The sequence below is a fragment of the Leucopleurus acutus genome, assembly GCF_964270905.1.
Source record: "Leucopleurus acutus genome assembly, chromosome: 12".
NCBI classification, from domain to species: Eukaryota; Metazoa; Chordata; class Mammalia; order Artiodactyla; family Delphinidae; genus Leucopleurus; species Leucopleurus acutus.
The window spans coordinates 13,085,123-13,101,166 of record NC_139154.1 but is presented as its reverse complement, the minus strand read 5'-3'; the positions used below and the strand labels follow the sequence as shown (position 1 = coordinate 13,101,166).

Sequence of the window (16,044 nt, the reverse complement as noted above, 5' to 3'; positions counted from 1 at the left end):
CTGATCTCCCTGTGCTATGCGGCTGCTTCCCACTAGCCATCCATTTTACATTTGGTAGTGTATATATGTCAGTGTTGCTCTCTCACTTCGTCCCAGCTTACCCTTCCCCCACGGTGTCCTCAAGTCCATTCTCTACATCTGCATCTTTATTCTTGCCCTGCCACTAGGCTCCAGTACTGTTTTTTTAGATTCCATATACATGCATTAGCATACGGTATTTATTTTTCCCTTTCTGACTTACTTCACTTTGTATGACAGACTCTAGTCCATCTACCTCATTACAAATAACAATTTCGTTCCTTTTTATGGCTGAGTAATATTCCATTGTATATATGTGCCACATCTTTATCCATTCATCTGTTGATGGACATGTAGGTTGTTACCATGTCTTGGCTATTGTGAATAGTGCTGCTAGGAACATAGGGGTGCATGTATCTTTTCAAATTATGATTTTCTCCAGACATACGCCCAGGAGTGGGATTGCTGGATTACATGGTAGCTCTGTTTTTAGTTTTCTTACGGAACCTCCATACTGTTCTCCATAGTGGCTGTACCAATTTACATTCCCACCAATGGTGTAGGAGGGTTCCCCTTTCTCCACACCCTCTCCAGCATTTATTGTTTGTAGATTTTTTTGATGATGGCCATTCTGACTGGTGTGAGGGGTGATACCTCATTGTAGTTTTGATTTGCATTTCTCTAATAATTAGTGATGTTGAGCATCTTTTCATGTGTTTTTTGGCTGTCTGAATGTCTTCTTTGGAGAAATGTCTATTTAGATCTTCCACCCATTTTTTGTTTGGGCTGTTTGTTTTAGAACTTGTATTTTTATGTGTATTTTTTTTTCATTTGTGTCTCTAGCAGGCATGGAAACATAATGTTGTTTGTTTTTATATACTCTTCTCAGGGTTTTTTTAAATTAAGTTTTTAGAGAGTTAATAGATTCACATACATGCAGTTGTAAGAAATAATAGAAAGATTCTGTGTATACCCTTTACCCATTTTCTCCAGTAGTAACATCTTGCAGAGTTAAAGTAGGTATCACAACCAGGCAGTCAGCACTGATACAGTCAAGCTTTAGAATGCTTCCAGTTTCCATCACTACAGGGATCTCTCATGCTGCGCTTCTGTAACCAAACCCACTTCCCTCCCATCCCCACCCCCTCCTTATATCTGGCAATCATTAATTTGTTCTTCATTTTATAATTTTATCATTTCAAGAATGTTATGTAGGAATCAGACTGGATGTAATCTCTTGGGATTGGCTTTTTTTCCTCTCTTCTTTTTTTTTAATTGAAGTATAATCGGCATATAATATTACACTAGTTTCAGATGTATAGCATAGTGATTTGACAGTTATATACTTTACAACTTGATCACCTCAATAAATCTAGTAACTGTCTGTCACCCTACAAAGTTATTGCAATATTTTTGACTATAATTCCCTGTGCTGTACATGACATCCCCATGACTTATTTATTTTATAACTGGAAGTTTGTACCTCTTAATCACCTTCACCTATTTTGCCCAACACCCCCTTAGATTGACTTTTTTCACTCAGTGTAATTCTCTGGCAGTTAACCCAGGTTTTTGCATGTATCAGTAGTTCATTGCTTTTTTATCTTGCTGAGTAGTATTCCATGGTACGGATGCACCACAGTTTGATTAACCATTCACCTGAAGGATATTTGGGTTGTTTCCAGTTATCAGCTACTATGAATAAAGCTGCTATAAATGTGTGTAGATTTTTGCTTGAACATAAGTCTTCACTTCTCTGGGATAACTGGCCAGTAGAACAATTGCTGGGTTTTATGGTTGCATATCAGAAACTGTCAAGCTGTTGTCCAGAGTGGTGGTACCATTTAAAATTCCCACCTGCCAGTGTATGAGTGATCCAGTTTTTCTGCATCCTCAAAATTGGGTGGGCTGAGGAGGGCTGGAGCCGGGTGAGGAGAGAAGTGAGCCTGCCGCGCCCACGACTTGGACCCCAGGCTGGTCTCCCATCTCCCAGGGAGTGGTGGGAACTGCCAGACTGTTTTCTACAGCAGCTGTACCATTTTGCCTTCCCATCACCTGTGCACCAGGTTCCAGTTTCAGCAGATTGGAGCCATGTGGCACACAGGGTCTTGTTGCTCCGGTGGGTGTCAGGCCTGAGCCTCTGAGGTGGGAGACCGAGTTCAGGACATTGGACCAACAGAGACCTCCTGAAACCATGTAATAGCAATCAATGAGAGCTCTCCCAGAGATCTCCCACTCAACACTAAGACCCAGCTCCATTCAACAACCAGCAAGCTCCAGTACTGGACACCCCATGCCAAACAACTAGCAAGACAGAAACACAGCTCCACCTATTAGCAGGGACGCTGCCTAAAATCATAACTTCACAGACACCCCAAAACACACCACCAGACTCAGTCCTGCCCAACAGAAAGACAAGATCCAGCCTCATCCACCAGAACACAGGCACCAGTCTCCTCCACCAGGAAGCCTACAGAACCCACTGAGCCAACCTTAGCCACTGGGGCAGACACCAAACACAACAGGAACTGCAAACCTGCAGCCTGCGAAAAGGAGACCCCAAACACAGTAAGATAAGCAAAATGATAAGACAGAGAAATAGGCAGCAGATGAAGGAGAAGAGTAAAAACCCACCAGACCAAACAAATGAAGAGGAAATAGGCATTCTACCTGAAAAAGAACTCAGAGTAATGATAGTGAACATGATCCAAAATCTTGGAAATAGAATGGAGAAAATACAAGAAACGTTTAACAAGGACCTAGAAGAATTAAAGAGCAAACAAATGAACAACACAATAGATGAAATTTAAAAATCTCTAGAAGGAATCAATAGAAGAATAGCTGAGGCTGAAGAGCGGATAAGTGACCTGGAAGATAAAATAGTGGAAATAACTACCACAGAGCAGAATAAAGAAAAAAGAATGAAAAGAATTGAGGACAGTCTCAGAGACCTCTGGGACAGCATTAACTGCGTCAGCATTCGAATTATAGGGGTCCCAGAAGAAGAAGTGAAAAAGAAAGGGACTGAGAAAATATTTGAATAGATAATAGTCAAAAAGTTCCCTAACATGGAATAGGAAATAGTCATGGAATAGGAAATAGTCAAGTCCAGGAAGTGCAGAGAGTCCCATACAGGATAAATCCAAGGAGAAACACACCAAGACACATATTAACCAAACTATCAAAAACTAAATACAGAGAAAAAATATTAAAAGTAGTAAGGGAAACGCAACAAATAACATACAAGGGAATCCCCATAAGGTTAACAGCTGATCTTTCAGCAGAAACTCTGCAAGCCAGAAGGGAGTGGCAGGACATATTTAAAGTGATGAACAGGAAAAGCCTACAACCAAGATTACTCTACCCAGCAAGGATCTCATTCAGATTTGACGGAGAAATTAAAACCTTTACAGACAAGCAAAAGCTAAGAGAATTCAGCACCACCAAACCAGCTTTACAACAAATGCTAAAGGAACTTCTCTAGGCAGGAAACACAAGAGAAAGAAAAGACCTACAAAAACAAACTCAAAGCAATTAAGAAAATGGTAATAGGAACATACATTACGATAATTGCCTTAAATGTAAATGGATTAAATGCTCCAGCCAAAAGACGGACTGGCTGAATGGATACAAAAACAAGACCCGTATATATGCTGTCTACAAAGACTCACTTCAGACCTAGAGACACATACAGACTGAAAATGAGGGGATGGAAAAAGGTATTTCATGCAAATGGAAATCAAAAGAAAGCTGGAGTAGCAATTCTCATATCAGACAAAATAGACTTTAAAATAAAGACTTTTACAAGAAAAAAAGGACACTACATAATGATCAAGGGATCAATCCAAGAAGAAGATATAACAACTGTGAATATTTATGCACCCAGCATAGGAGCACCTCAATACATAAGGCAAATGCTAACAGCCATAAAAGGGGAAATCGACAGCAACACAGTAATAGTAGGAGATTTTAACACCCCACTTTCACCAATGGACAGATCATCCAAAATGAAAATAAATAAGGAAACACAAGCTTTAAATTACACATTAAACAAGATGGACTTAATTGATATTTATAGGACATTCTATCCAAAAACAACAGAATACACTTTCTTCTCAAGTGCTCATGGAACATTCTCCAGGATAGATCATATCTTGGGTCACAAATCATGCCTTGGTAAATTTAAGAAAATTGAAATCGTATCAAGTATATTTTCCGATCACAGCGCTCTGAGACTAGATATCAGTTAGATGAAAAAAACTAAAAAATACAAACACATGGAGGCTAAACAATACGCTACTAAATAACCAAGAGATCACTAAAGAAATGAAAAAATACCTAGAAACAAATGACAATGAAAACAGTATGACCCAAAACCTATGGATGTAGCAAAAGCAGTTCTAAGAGGGAAGTTTATAGCAGTACAATCCTACTTCAAGAAACAAGTAAAATCTCAAATAAACAACCTAAAAACCTACAGCAATTAGAGAAAGAAGAACGAAAAAAAACCCAAAGTTAGCAGAAGGAAAGAAATCATAAAGATCAGATCAGAACTATATGAAAAAAAATGAAGGAAACAATAGCAAAGATTAATAAAACTAAAACCTGGTTCTTCGAGAGATAAACAAAATTGATAAACCATTAGCTAGACTCATCAAGAAAAAGAGGGAGAAGACTGAAATCAGTAAAATTAGAAATGAAAAAGAAGTAACAACTGACACTGCAGAAATACAAAGGATCATGAGAGATTACTACAAGCAACTGTATGCCAATAAAATGGACAACGTGGAAGAAATGGACAAATTCTTAGAAAAGCACAACCTTCTGAGACTGAACCAGGAAGAAATGGAAAATATAAACAGACCAATCACAAGCACTGAAATTGAAACTGTGATTAAAAATCTTCCAACAAACAAATGCCCAGGATCGGATGGCTATTTCTATTAAACATTTAGAGAAGCGCTAACACCTATCCTTCTCAAACTCGTCCAAAGTATAGCAGAGGGAGGAACACTCCCAAACTCATTCTACGAGGCCACCATCACGCTGATACCAAAACCAGACAAAGATACTATAAAAAAAGAAAATTAAAGACCAATATCTCTGATAAACATAGATGCAAAAATCCTCAACAAAATACTAGCAAACAGAATCCAAGAGCACATTAAAAGGATCATACACCGTGATCAAGTGGGTTTTATCCCAAGAATGCAAAGATTCTTCAATATACGCAAATCATTCCATGTAATATACCATATTAACAAATTGAAGGATAAAAATGATATGACGATCTCAATAGATGCAAAAAAAGCTTTCAACAAAATTCAACACCCATTTATGATAAAAACCCTCCAGAGAAGAAAAAGAAATAAAAGGAATCCACATCGGTAAAGAAGAAGTAAAACTGTCACTGTTTGGAGATGACATGATAGTGTACATAGAGAATCCTAAAGATGCTACCAGAAAACTACTAGAGCTAATCAATGAATTTGGTAAAGTAGCAGGATACAAAATTAATGCACAGGTATCTCTTTCATTCCTATACACTAAAGATGAAAAATCTGAAAGAGAAATTAAGGAAACACTCACATTTACCACTGCAACAAAAAGGATAAAATATCTAGGAATAAACCTACCTAAGGAGACAAAAGACCTGTACTCAGAAAACTATAAGACACTGATGAAAGAAATCAAAGATGACACAAACAGTTGGAGAGATATACTGTGTTCTTGGATTGGAAGAACCAACATTGGGAAAATGACTATACCACCCAAAGCAATCTACAGATTCAATGCAATCCCTATCAAACTACCAATGGTATTTTTCACAGAACTAGAATAAAAAATTGCACAATTTGTATGGAAACACAAAAGACCCCGAATAGCCAAAGCAATCTTGAGAAAGAAAAATGGAGCTGGAGAAATCAGGCTCGCTGACTTAAGACTGTACTACAAAGCTACAGTAATCAAGACAGTATGGTACTGGCACAAAAACAGAAGTATAGATCAATGGAACAGGATAGAAAGCCCAGAGATAAACCCCCGCACATATGGTCACCTTATATTTGATAAAGGAGGCAAGAATATACAATGGAGAAAAGACAGCCTCTTCAATAAGTGGTGCTGGGAAAACTGGACAGCTACATGTAAAAGAATGAAATTAGAACACTCCCTAACACCATACACAAAAATAAACTCAAAATGGCCTAAGTGTAAGGCCAGACACCATCAAACTCTTAGAGGAAAACAGGCAGAACACTCTATGATATAAATCACAGCAAGATCCTCCTTTTTGACCTACCTCCTAGAAAAATGGAAATAAAAACAAAAATAAACAAATGGGACCCAATGAAACTTAGAAGCTTTTGCACAGCAAAGGAAACCATAAACAAGAGGAAACGAGAACCCTCAGAATGGGAGAAAATATTTGCAAATGAAGCAACTGACAAAGGATTAATCTCCAAAATATACAAGCAGCTCAATATCAAAAAAACAAACAGTACAACCAGAAATGGGCAAAAGACTTAAATAGACATTTCTCCAAAGAAGACATACAGATTGCCAACAGACACATGAAAGGATGGTCAACGTCAGTGATCATTAGAGAAATGCAAATCAAAACTACAATGAGGTATCACCTCACACTGGTCAGAATGGCCATCATCAAAAAATATACAAACAATAAATGCTGTAGAGGGTGTGGAGAAAAGGAAACCCTTTTGCACTCTTGATGGGAATGTAAATTGATACAGCGACTATGGAGAACAGTATGGAGATTCCTTAAAAAACTAAAACTAGAACTACCATATGACCCAGCAATCCTACTACTGGACATATACCCTGAGAAAACCATAATTCAAAAAGAGTCATGTACCACAATGTTCATTACAGCACCATTTACAATAGACAGGGCATGGAAGCAACCTCAGTGTCCATTGACCGATGAATGGATAAAGAAGATGTGGCACATGTATGCAGTGGAATACTACTCAGCCATAAAAAGAAATGAAATTGAGTTATTTGTAGTGAGGTGGATGGACCTAGAGTCTTCATACAGTGTGAAGTAAGTCAGAAAGAGAAAAACAAATACCGTATGCTAACACATATATATGGAATCTAAAAAAAACAAATGGTTCTGATGAACCTTGGGGCAGGACAGGAATAAAGACACAGACGTAGAGAATGGACTTGAGGACACGGGGAGAGGGAAGGGTAAGCTGGGACGAAGTGGAGAGTGGCATGGACACGTATACACTACCAAATGTAAAATAGATAGCTAGTGGGAAGCAGCTGTATAGCACAGGGAGATCAGCTTGGTGCTTTGTGACCACCTAGAGGGGTGGGATAGGGAGGGTGGGAGGGAGATGCAAGAAGGAGGGGATAGGCGGATATATGTATACATATAGCTGATTCACTTTGTTATACAGCAGAAACTAACACACCATTGTAAAGCAATTATACTCCAATAAAGATGTTAAAAAAAAATAGAGTATGTTTAGTTTTGTAAGGAACTGACAAACTCTCTTCCAAAGTGGCTGTACCATTTTTCATTCCCATCAGCAATGATTGAGCGTTCCTATTGCTCCACATCCTCACCAGCATTTGGTGTTGTCAGTGTTTTGGATTTTGACCATTCTAATAGGTGTATGCTGGTATCTTATTGTTGTTTTAATTTGCATTTCCCTAATGACATAGGATGTTGAGCATCTTTTTATGTGCTTTTTTGCCATCTGTATATCTTCTTTGGTGAGTTGTCTGTTTAGGTCTTCTGCCCGTTTTTGATTGAGTTGTTCATTTTCTTATTGATGAGCTTTAAGAGTTCTTTGTATGTGTTAGATAACAGTCCTTTATCAGAAATGTCTAATGAAAATATTTTCTTCCAGCTTTTGGCTTGTCTTCTCATTCTCTTGTGGGGGGTCACTATTTTTATTTATAAAATTATTTTTTCTGCCACGTGTGCTTTTTCCTTGTGGAATATAGAAAATACATTTTGGTCCAGTATTTTACTTTTCTCATGTATCAATATGTATCTTCTTGGTTTTGAGTTTTTGTCTTTTTATTTTTACTAATTCAAAAAAGTTTATTGAACACATGTCAGCCCCTCTCTGGGATACAGACACAGGATGCAAATTAGGATAAAACATATGCCTGTGTAGACATCAAAACTTGTATCATTCAAGCAGAACTATATGAAGTTTGCTTTATTTTTTTAAAATTTTTTTATTTTTATTTTTATTTTTTTTGCGGTACACGGGCCTCACTGTCGTGGCCTCTCCTGTCGCAGAGCACAGGCTCCAGGTGCGCAGGCTGAGCGGCCATGGCTCACGGGCCCAGCTGCTCCGCGGCATGTGGGATCTTCCCGGACCGGGGCACGAACCCGTGTCCCCTGCATCGGCAGGCGGACTCTCAACCACTGCGCCACCAGTGAAGCCCGGAATTTGCTTTATTTTTACCCTTCTTCTCTTCCTCCCATCACTTACCTTTTTACAATAATAATAGTAACTTTAACATTGTAGAATTTCTATCTTTCTTATATCATTATAATGGCATATATAATTTATTGCTTATTTCAGCCATACAGATTCTTAATACTTCTTTTCTATAATTAGACTGATCTTAATAAATAGATAAATATTTTACTTTCCCTTTTCAGTGTCAAGGGAAAAGAAGTATTCTCTGCAACTAGCAAACTTCCTTACTCCTTTAGAAAAATCACAAAATGCTATGTATGTCAGACAGGCATTTCTCTGGTTCCTCTTGTTTCCTTGCCCCTTGTTTTCCTTAGCTTCCTGGAGTCTGGATTTATACAGAGGTGGATTGGTGGTGATTCCTGGGGTAGCTGGGGAGCCCTGTGCACTGGTTTTGGTGAACAGCTGGAAGTGAGGCATTTCTCAGAACTTTTAAGTCTCATGAAATTTCAAAACAGATTTGAAGGGTTGCCAGCTTTTATTTTGACATGTTAAAGACTTTAGGGGGGAGAAATGATCATTTGTTACTACCACGATTTCTTATAAAGAATATATAGTATGTGTATGATCTCAGACAACAGAACATTTTTTGTAAAGAGGAGCTGTAGCTGTCTCACACTGACACATACTCACTCTCATTTTCCTGTGGACCAGCAGCAGGCCCCTCCCGGGCAGCCACCCTCCGTAGGCTGGTGTGTGGGGAGCACTGCTTGGGTTGCTTAAAGCCTCTTTTCCAGTGTGGCCCCAGCAAGGCCCGCCTAGAGCCATTCCTCCCGTGTGTGACTTGTCCTGGGGGTGACATCATGCCTAGCTGGCTTTCTTCCCTAAAGGTCAGATGCAGGCTTTCAGGCCATTCTCCAGATCAGCTGGTTGGTGTGGTGCTCGGAGAGTTTGTACCTATTGTAGCCAAAGTAGCACACAATTTAGGAAAGTCAGTCTTGGTCCAAGGACAGCAATGTAGTCTACAGGTACATAAATAGCTTTGGGAGTCCGCCCACTATTGCTGACTTTTATTAGAATAGCTTTTGATTTGACTGTCTTTCTTTTCTTTTTTTTTTTTTTTTTTTTTTTGCGGTACGCGGGCCTCTCACTGCTGTGGCCTCTCCCGTTGCGGAGCACAGGCTCCGGACGCGCAGGCTCAGCGGCCATGGCTCACGGGCCCAGCCTCTCCGCGGCATGTGGGATCTTCCCGGACTGGGGCACAAACCCGTGTCGCCTGCAGCGGCAAGCGGGCTCTCAACCACTGCACCACCAGAGGAGCCCTTGACTGTCTTTCTTTATTCCATCCTGCGTCACATTCTGTTGAGCAATCCTGACTGTCATCTTTCCCTTTCAGCGGTTTTGCGAGTGGCTGGTTCCCTGCAGAGGAGCACAGAAGTGATGAAGGCCATGCAGAGTCTGGTGAAGATCCCAGAAATCCAGGCCACCATGCGGGAGCTGTCCAAAGAGATGATGAAGGTGCCCTGGGGCCACCCTGTGTCCTGTTCCAAAGCGCTAAGAGTCAGCAAGCGGCAGGGGCTATAGGGCCGGGGCTGGGCAGGAGTAGACAGGCCACTGCTGCCAGACAGAAATGATTTTGAGGACAGAGGAGCAGCTGTTAACATTGGTTGAAACTGTCTGAGCTGAGCGTGGCAGAGGCTGGGTCAGATTGCCAAGGTGTTCCTTAGAAGAAGCGATAGTATACCCAGAGCTCTAGGGGAGGTGGGAGACCCAGGAAGCAACTGCGTGGGATTCAGCGACCTAGCATTTATGGGTTCTGACATGAACAAGGAAACAGAAAGGAACCCAGGTTCCTCTGTTTGTCCCAGGGGAGTGTTGGCAAAGCTGGCAAGGGAGGTGTCAAGACCAGGGATGGGCAAACTTTTCTTGTAAAGGGCTGGGTAGTAAATGTAGTTTCTATTTTGTGGGCCATACGTCTCTGTTGTAACTGCTCAGCTCTACCTGTAGCATGAAAGCAGCCGTAGATCACGTGTAAACTGGGTTTACACTGGGTTTAAACCCAGTCATGACTGGGTTCTTATAAAACTTTATTTATGAAAGTAGGCAGTGGCTTGGGTTGGGCCTGCAGGCTGTCGTTGGCTGACCCCGTCTTAGACTAGAAAAGGAAACTGAGAACCAAATAGAAAGCAGTAAACACCTAGTGCCCCGGGATCAGGGCCGGGCAGGGACCTGTCCTGGTGGCCTTCAGATGGGGGACAGGGCGTAGTTACTGAGCCCCCACCTGCCAGTGGTGCAGCACACATGCTCTCCTAGAAAGTCCTCCCAGCCACCTTGGGAGGTAGGGATTTTTTTCCCCATTTTATACAGGAGTAGGAAACTGAGTCTTCAAGTTGCCAGGTAACTTATCTGAGTGACCTTGGTAGGAGGTGACAGATCTGGGGTTGGAGCACAGATGCCTGAGCTGCCTCAGAGGACATGGTGATAAGAGGTGCCTCATCAGGTGCTGTTTCACACTTTGAACCCGTGGCCTGAGAGCCCAGACGGTACACCTCAAATTCTTGTTTGCAGCTTGTGCAGAGAAGCTGCCTCCCTTCCTCCTAGGGAATTTTATGTATGAACTTGAGTTCTAAACAGGGCTCTAGGGCATGGGAGAGGGGAACTGGAGAAGAAAATTGATAGAAAAGAAAGGCAACATAAAAAGCCCAGAGCCCAGGTCTTTGGAATGAGAAATCCTTGGGCAGTCATCAGGAGGGCACCAGGTCAGCGGGGTCTGTCCTTTACAAGTGGCGTGTGGATGTCTCATCGCCCAGGTTGTGATGCCTGTCCATCTAGAACTGGGCCACAAGGTAATTCTGAAATGACTTCAGGCCTGCTCACTCTGACTTACGTAGCCACCAGGATCTGAGGGGCGGAGTCTTTTTTTAGAATCTGGGATCTTTTCCACAAAAGTTTCTGAATACTGAGCATAGTATAGATTTGGAGGAGGGCCTGCATATAGTAGATAGTAAATATTTCCTGAATTCATCCAAGGGTGCATCTCCAGGTGCAAACTGAAGCCTCTGGCGGGGTCCCAGCGTGTCGAGGGCAACGACATGATCTCAGTCATTCCATTTGTCCCCAGACCCTGGCCTGGTGTGTGGCACAGGGCATACATTTGACAAATGTTTGCTGGTTGGATGAATGTGTAAGTGAATGGCCACTTGTCCCTCCAGGATGTGGAGGGCTGTTAGTCAGTCTGCCCTAGGCTCTTCTAACTGGGATGGTGAGTATGTAATGAGCCTCTTTTCCACTAGCCTCCAGCACTAAGATCCATTCACCCAGGCCACAGGGCTCCACTTGTATCCTTGAATGTGAATTTGTTCCTTTTGATTGGGAGCGAAAGGTCTGAGCATGGGCAGAATATGGAACTAGCTAGATTCATGCCATTAAGAGTCACTTGAGTGGTCTGACAGCAGGACAGGCAGGAGAGAGGGCTTGCTTTAAATCTGATACCATCAGCATGGTCGGTGAGAGTCATGCCCTGGCTGAGTGCAGGAGAGCCAGGGCTGGAGCTGCCAGACGTGACCTCGCGCTCGCATGACACTGCTCATTCGGGAAGACCGCAGGGTCTGCTTGTGTTGGCTGGTGTTGGAGGGCAGTTTTCTCGTGCCCGCAGTGGCGCTGTGCTCTTGAGAACGAAGGAGGCTGACTGGCTGGCTTCAGGCTACCAGACACAGGGCTTCCAATAGGGAATGTGGAAGGCACTGCCTTGCTGGGCCCCGAAACACTGTCTTATCAGTTCTCTCAGGCTTTGGTGAATTGGTTGATCCTTGCCAGGACCCTGCAGGCCCTGGGCCAGCAGCTATAACTTGGATGTGCTGAAGTACAGGCCTTTTCGGGGTTCCGTGGGGCCCCACCTCGCTCTTGGTATTCGTTATCATAGTGTCTACTGTGACTCCAGCCAGTTTTCATACTGTATTTCAACTCCTGCACGCATAGATTTGCAACGTCAGGGCAAATGCTTCCCCGGACAGCACCCTCTCATCTCAGCAAGTTGTTCCCCACGTGCTGCATTAGCGTCTGAGTTACTTTGTGAAGCTCTGCTGATAGAGGCACCCCCCTCCAACCTTGGTACTAAATTTGGAGAGCAATTTCCCTTTGGCTTTTTGCTTCCTCCAGAGAGGGCAGACAGCATGCGGTGTTGCCTGCAGCCAGCTGTCTGTGGCTTAGCCCTTGAAAGCGTGAACAGGACTTGGAGACACCAGAGCTCGGTTGATGCTGGGCCCATAGGGGCGCCTGCTGGGAATGGATTTAACAGTTGCGGGGGCTTCCCTGGTGGCGCAGTGGTTAAGAATCCGCCTGCCAATGCAGGGGACATGGGTTCGAGCCCTGGTCCGGGAAGATCCCACATGCCGCGGAGCAACTAAGCTCACGCGCCACAACTACTGAGCCTGCGCTCTAGAGCCTGCGAGCCACAACTACTGAGCCCGTGTGCCACAACTACTGAGCCTGCGTGCCTAGAGCCCGTGCTCCGCAACGAGAAGCCACTGCCATGAGAAGCCCACGCACCACAACGAAGAGTAGCCCCCGCTTGCTGCAACTAGAGAAAGCCCGCGTGCAGCAATGAAGACCCAACGCAGCCAAAAATAAACAAACAAACAAAAAATAAATTTATAAAAAAGAATAAAACAGTTGTGGGAAGTGACATGGTTTATTCTGTGTTTAGGCTGGGATCATAGAAGAGATGTTAGAGGACACTTTTGAAAGCATGGATGATCAAGAAGAAATGGAAGAAGCAGCAGAAATGGAAATTGACAAAATTCTGTTTGAAATCACCGCAGGTATGACCCAAGATCCTTCCTCTTTCCCCTCTCCTTTTATGGCCGTTCTTCTTGCATCTGCAAGATTAACTAGTAGTTTTTTCTTTAGATTATAACTCCCTTCTACATTTGTTATTTTAGATTAGAACCAAAGTTCTAACAATCAAAATCCTTAGTTATTATGACTTTGATATCATTAGAAGTTGGTGTTTGCACACATTTGTCATAGTGAGCAAAACCCCACCAAAACAGCTGTTTTATTCCCCCTTTTCTGTTTCTTGTCAAACTGAACCAGGTATGGAGGACAGAGAAAATGAGGGACCACTTGCTTAAGCTGATGTTTTGTTGATCTGCCTGCTGTCTCTTTACAGGGGCCTTGGGCAAAGCACCTAGTAAGGTGACCGATGCCCTCCCAGAGCCTGAACTTGCAGGAGCGATGGCTGCATCAGAAGATGAGGAGGAGGAAGAGGCCCTGGAGGCCATGCAGTCCCGTCTGGCCACACTCCGCAGCTAGGGCCGCCCAGCCAGGCCCGCAGGCTCTCCTCCGGCCCTGTCACCAGGCGCGCACTCCTTGAAGCCTCCGCCGTTTTCTGTATCTCTTGCACTACACCTCTGGGTGAGGCACTGCGTTCTGGAGAATGTTCTCTGCTAATCTCTCTTCACTCTCTGCAGAGGTTTGGGGATCTCAATGGAATTGTTTTGAGAGGCAGTGTAATAAATGCATCATTTTCAGGGGAATAAACAGAAGTATCTTTTGGGGGATGAGGGCAAAGAAGTGCATCTTCTCACGAAGCACTTCTGAGAATAGAGTCGATTGCCTGAATGTTGAGGACTCTGTATATTTTTTTTTTGTCTGTAAAACACTATATAAATGGATTTTAATAAATTTCTGCTTTAACATTTGGTCTCATTGTAGATTGTTGGGTGCAGTGAACTTTCAAGGTGTTTGCTTTCCCAATTATTTTATATGTTGGCCTTGGAAAGAGGAGGTGCTATAGCAGGGCACATGGGATTCAGAAGCTCAGCTGAAAGGGCTTCTGCTCTGTGAACCCTGTGCTCCCCAGCCTTCACAGATGTGCTGTGCGAGCTACTCTTCTGCTTTTTGTCATCTGTGTAAGCAAAAGTATGCTTGGGAATTGTGACCCCTTGTCTTGTTGGCTGGGGAACTATATCATGTGTGTCCTGAGGGGTGTGTGTGTGTCTGTAGCTTTCCTCCCTTTCCTTCCCATTGCAAGTTGCAGACAGCTGTGGGATGAGGCCTCTTTCACCCTCTGATTGCCTTTCCCTGCGTTAAGCTGACTGTCTTGGATGCATGGGATATGGGCGTACATATCAGTGCTTTCTCAAAGCCAGGAGCTGACTGGTGAAAGAGGCATGGTGTGGTCATGCATTGTCAACAACTCACACATTTCTAAGTTATATTTTGAAATAATTCAGCAGTAGCAATTTATATTTGTGTGGGCCTGACAGTTTACAAAGCTGTTTAACATGTGTAATCATTCAGTCTTTACAATTTAGGAAAACAGCTCATCTTGCTGAAGTGACATATCCTAAATCACAGTCACGACGTGGCAGAACTGGGGTTCAACCCAGGTCCCTCTGGTTCAAGTCTCGTGTGCCCCAACCACTCTCTCCCAGGTTGGTTTTGTAGATTGTATGGAGAAACCCAAGTGTATCTGATGTGCTGCAGCGAGGGCCTTCTAGTCTCATCCTGCAAAATGGGAATCTTCAATTCAGGGGACCGTCCTATTGCTCTTGATTTCATCTTTAGGATACAGTTTGTTATTTAAGTAAACATTATTTTTCAGAGAAGTTTTAGGTTCAGAGCACAATTGAGCAGAAAATAGAGTTCCCATGTACACCTCTGGCCCTGACACAGGCACCGTCTCCCACTTGTATGTACTGACATCTCACACCCCGCAAGTACATTTACTCCTGGAATCATACAGTACGTAGCCCTTTCACATTGGCTCTTACACTTAGTAATATGCATGTAAGTTTCCTCCGTGTCTTTTCACGGCTTGACAGGCCATTTCTTTTTAGTGCTAAATAATGTTCCATTGCCCGCGTGCACCACACGATCCACTCACCTACGGAAGGACGTCTGGGTTGCTTCAAAGCTTTGGCAATTATGAATAAAGCCATAAATGTCTGTGTGCAGGTCTTTGTGTAGACATGCATTTCAACTATTTAGGCGAATACCAAGAAGCACAGTTGCTGGATCTTATGGTAAGAGTATGTCTAGTTTTGTAAAAAACTGACAGTTTTCCAAAGTGGCTGTATCGTTTTGCATTCCCGCCAGCAATGATGAGCGTTCCGGGTGCTCCACACCCTCACGAGCATTTGGTGGTGTGTTTTGGATTTTGACTATATCCTAGTAAGTGTGTAACGGTATCTCGTTTTAATTTGCATTTCCCTGATGATATATGATGTTAGACATCTCTTTATGTGCTTTTCTGCCATATGTATATATTCTTTGGTGAGGTATCTGTTTAGAACGTTTGCCCATTTTTAATTGGGTTGTTTCTTATTGCTGAGTTTTAAGACTTCTTTGTATACTGTGGATAATAGTGCTTTATCAGAAATACATTTTGCAAACATTTCCTCCCAATCTGTGGCTTGTTTTCTTATTGTCTTCACATTGTTTTTCACAGAGCAGTTTTTAATATTAATGAAGTCCATCTTACCAATTATTTATTTCATGATAGTGCCTTTGATATTGGATCTTAAAAGTCATTGCCATACCCAAGGTCACCTGGAGTTTCTGTTATTTTGTTAGTAGTCTTATAGTTTTGCATTTTACATTTAGGTCTGTGATC

The 16,044-nt window shown here is 42.6% G+C and overlaps 1 protein-coding gene across 2 annotated transcripts in view; it reads left to right on the top strand.

Annotated features, from left to right (window-relative positions):
* Positions 1-14,118, top strand: part of LOC309969900 (E3 ubiquitin-protein ligase RNF103) — a 124,796-nt gene extending 110,678 nt beyond the window's left edge. For both annotated transcript variants that reach the window (XM_082851956.1, XM_082851955.1), the window contains 3 exons: positions 9,823-9,944; positions 13,132-13,246; positions 13,597-14,118. In XM_082851956.1, the coding sequence (XP_082708082.1) occupies positions 9,823-9,944; positions 13,132-13,246; positions 13,597-13,739 (380 nt within the window). In that variant the 3' untranslated portion in view covers positions 13,740-14,118. The remainder of the gene's footprint in view (positions 1-9,822; positions 9,945-13,131; positions 13,247-13,596) is intronic.
* Positions 14,119-16,044: the final 1,926 nt, after the last annotated feature.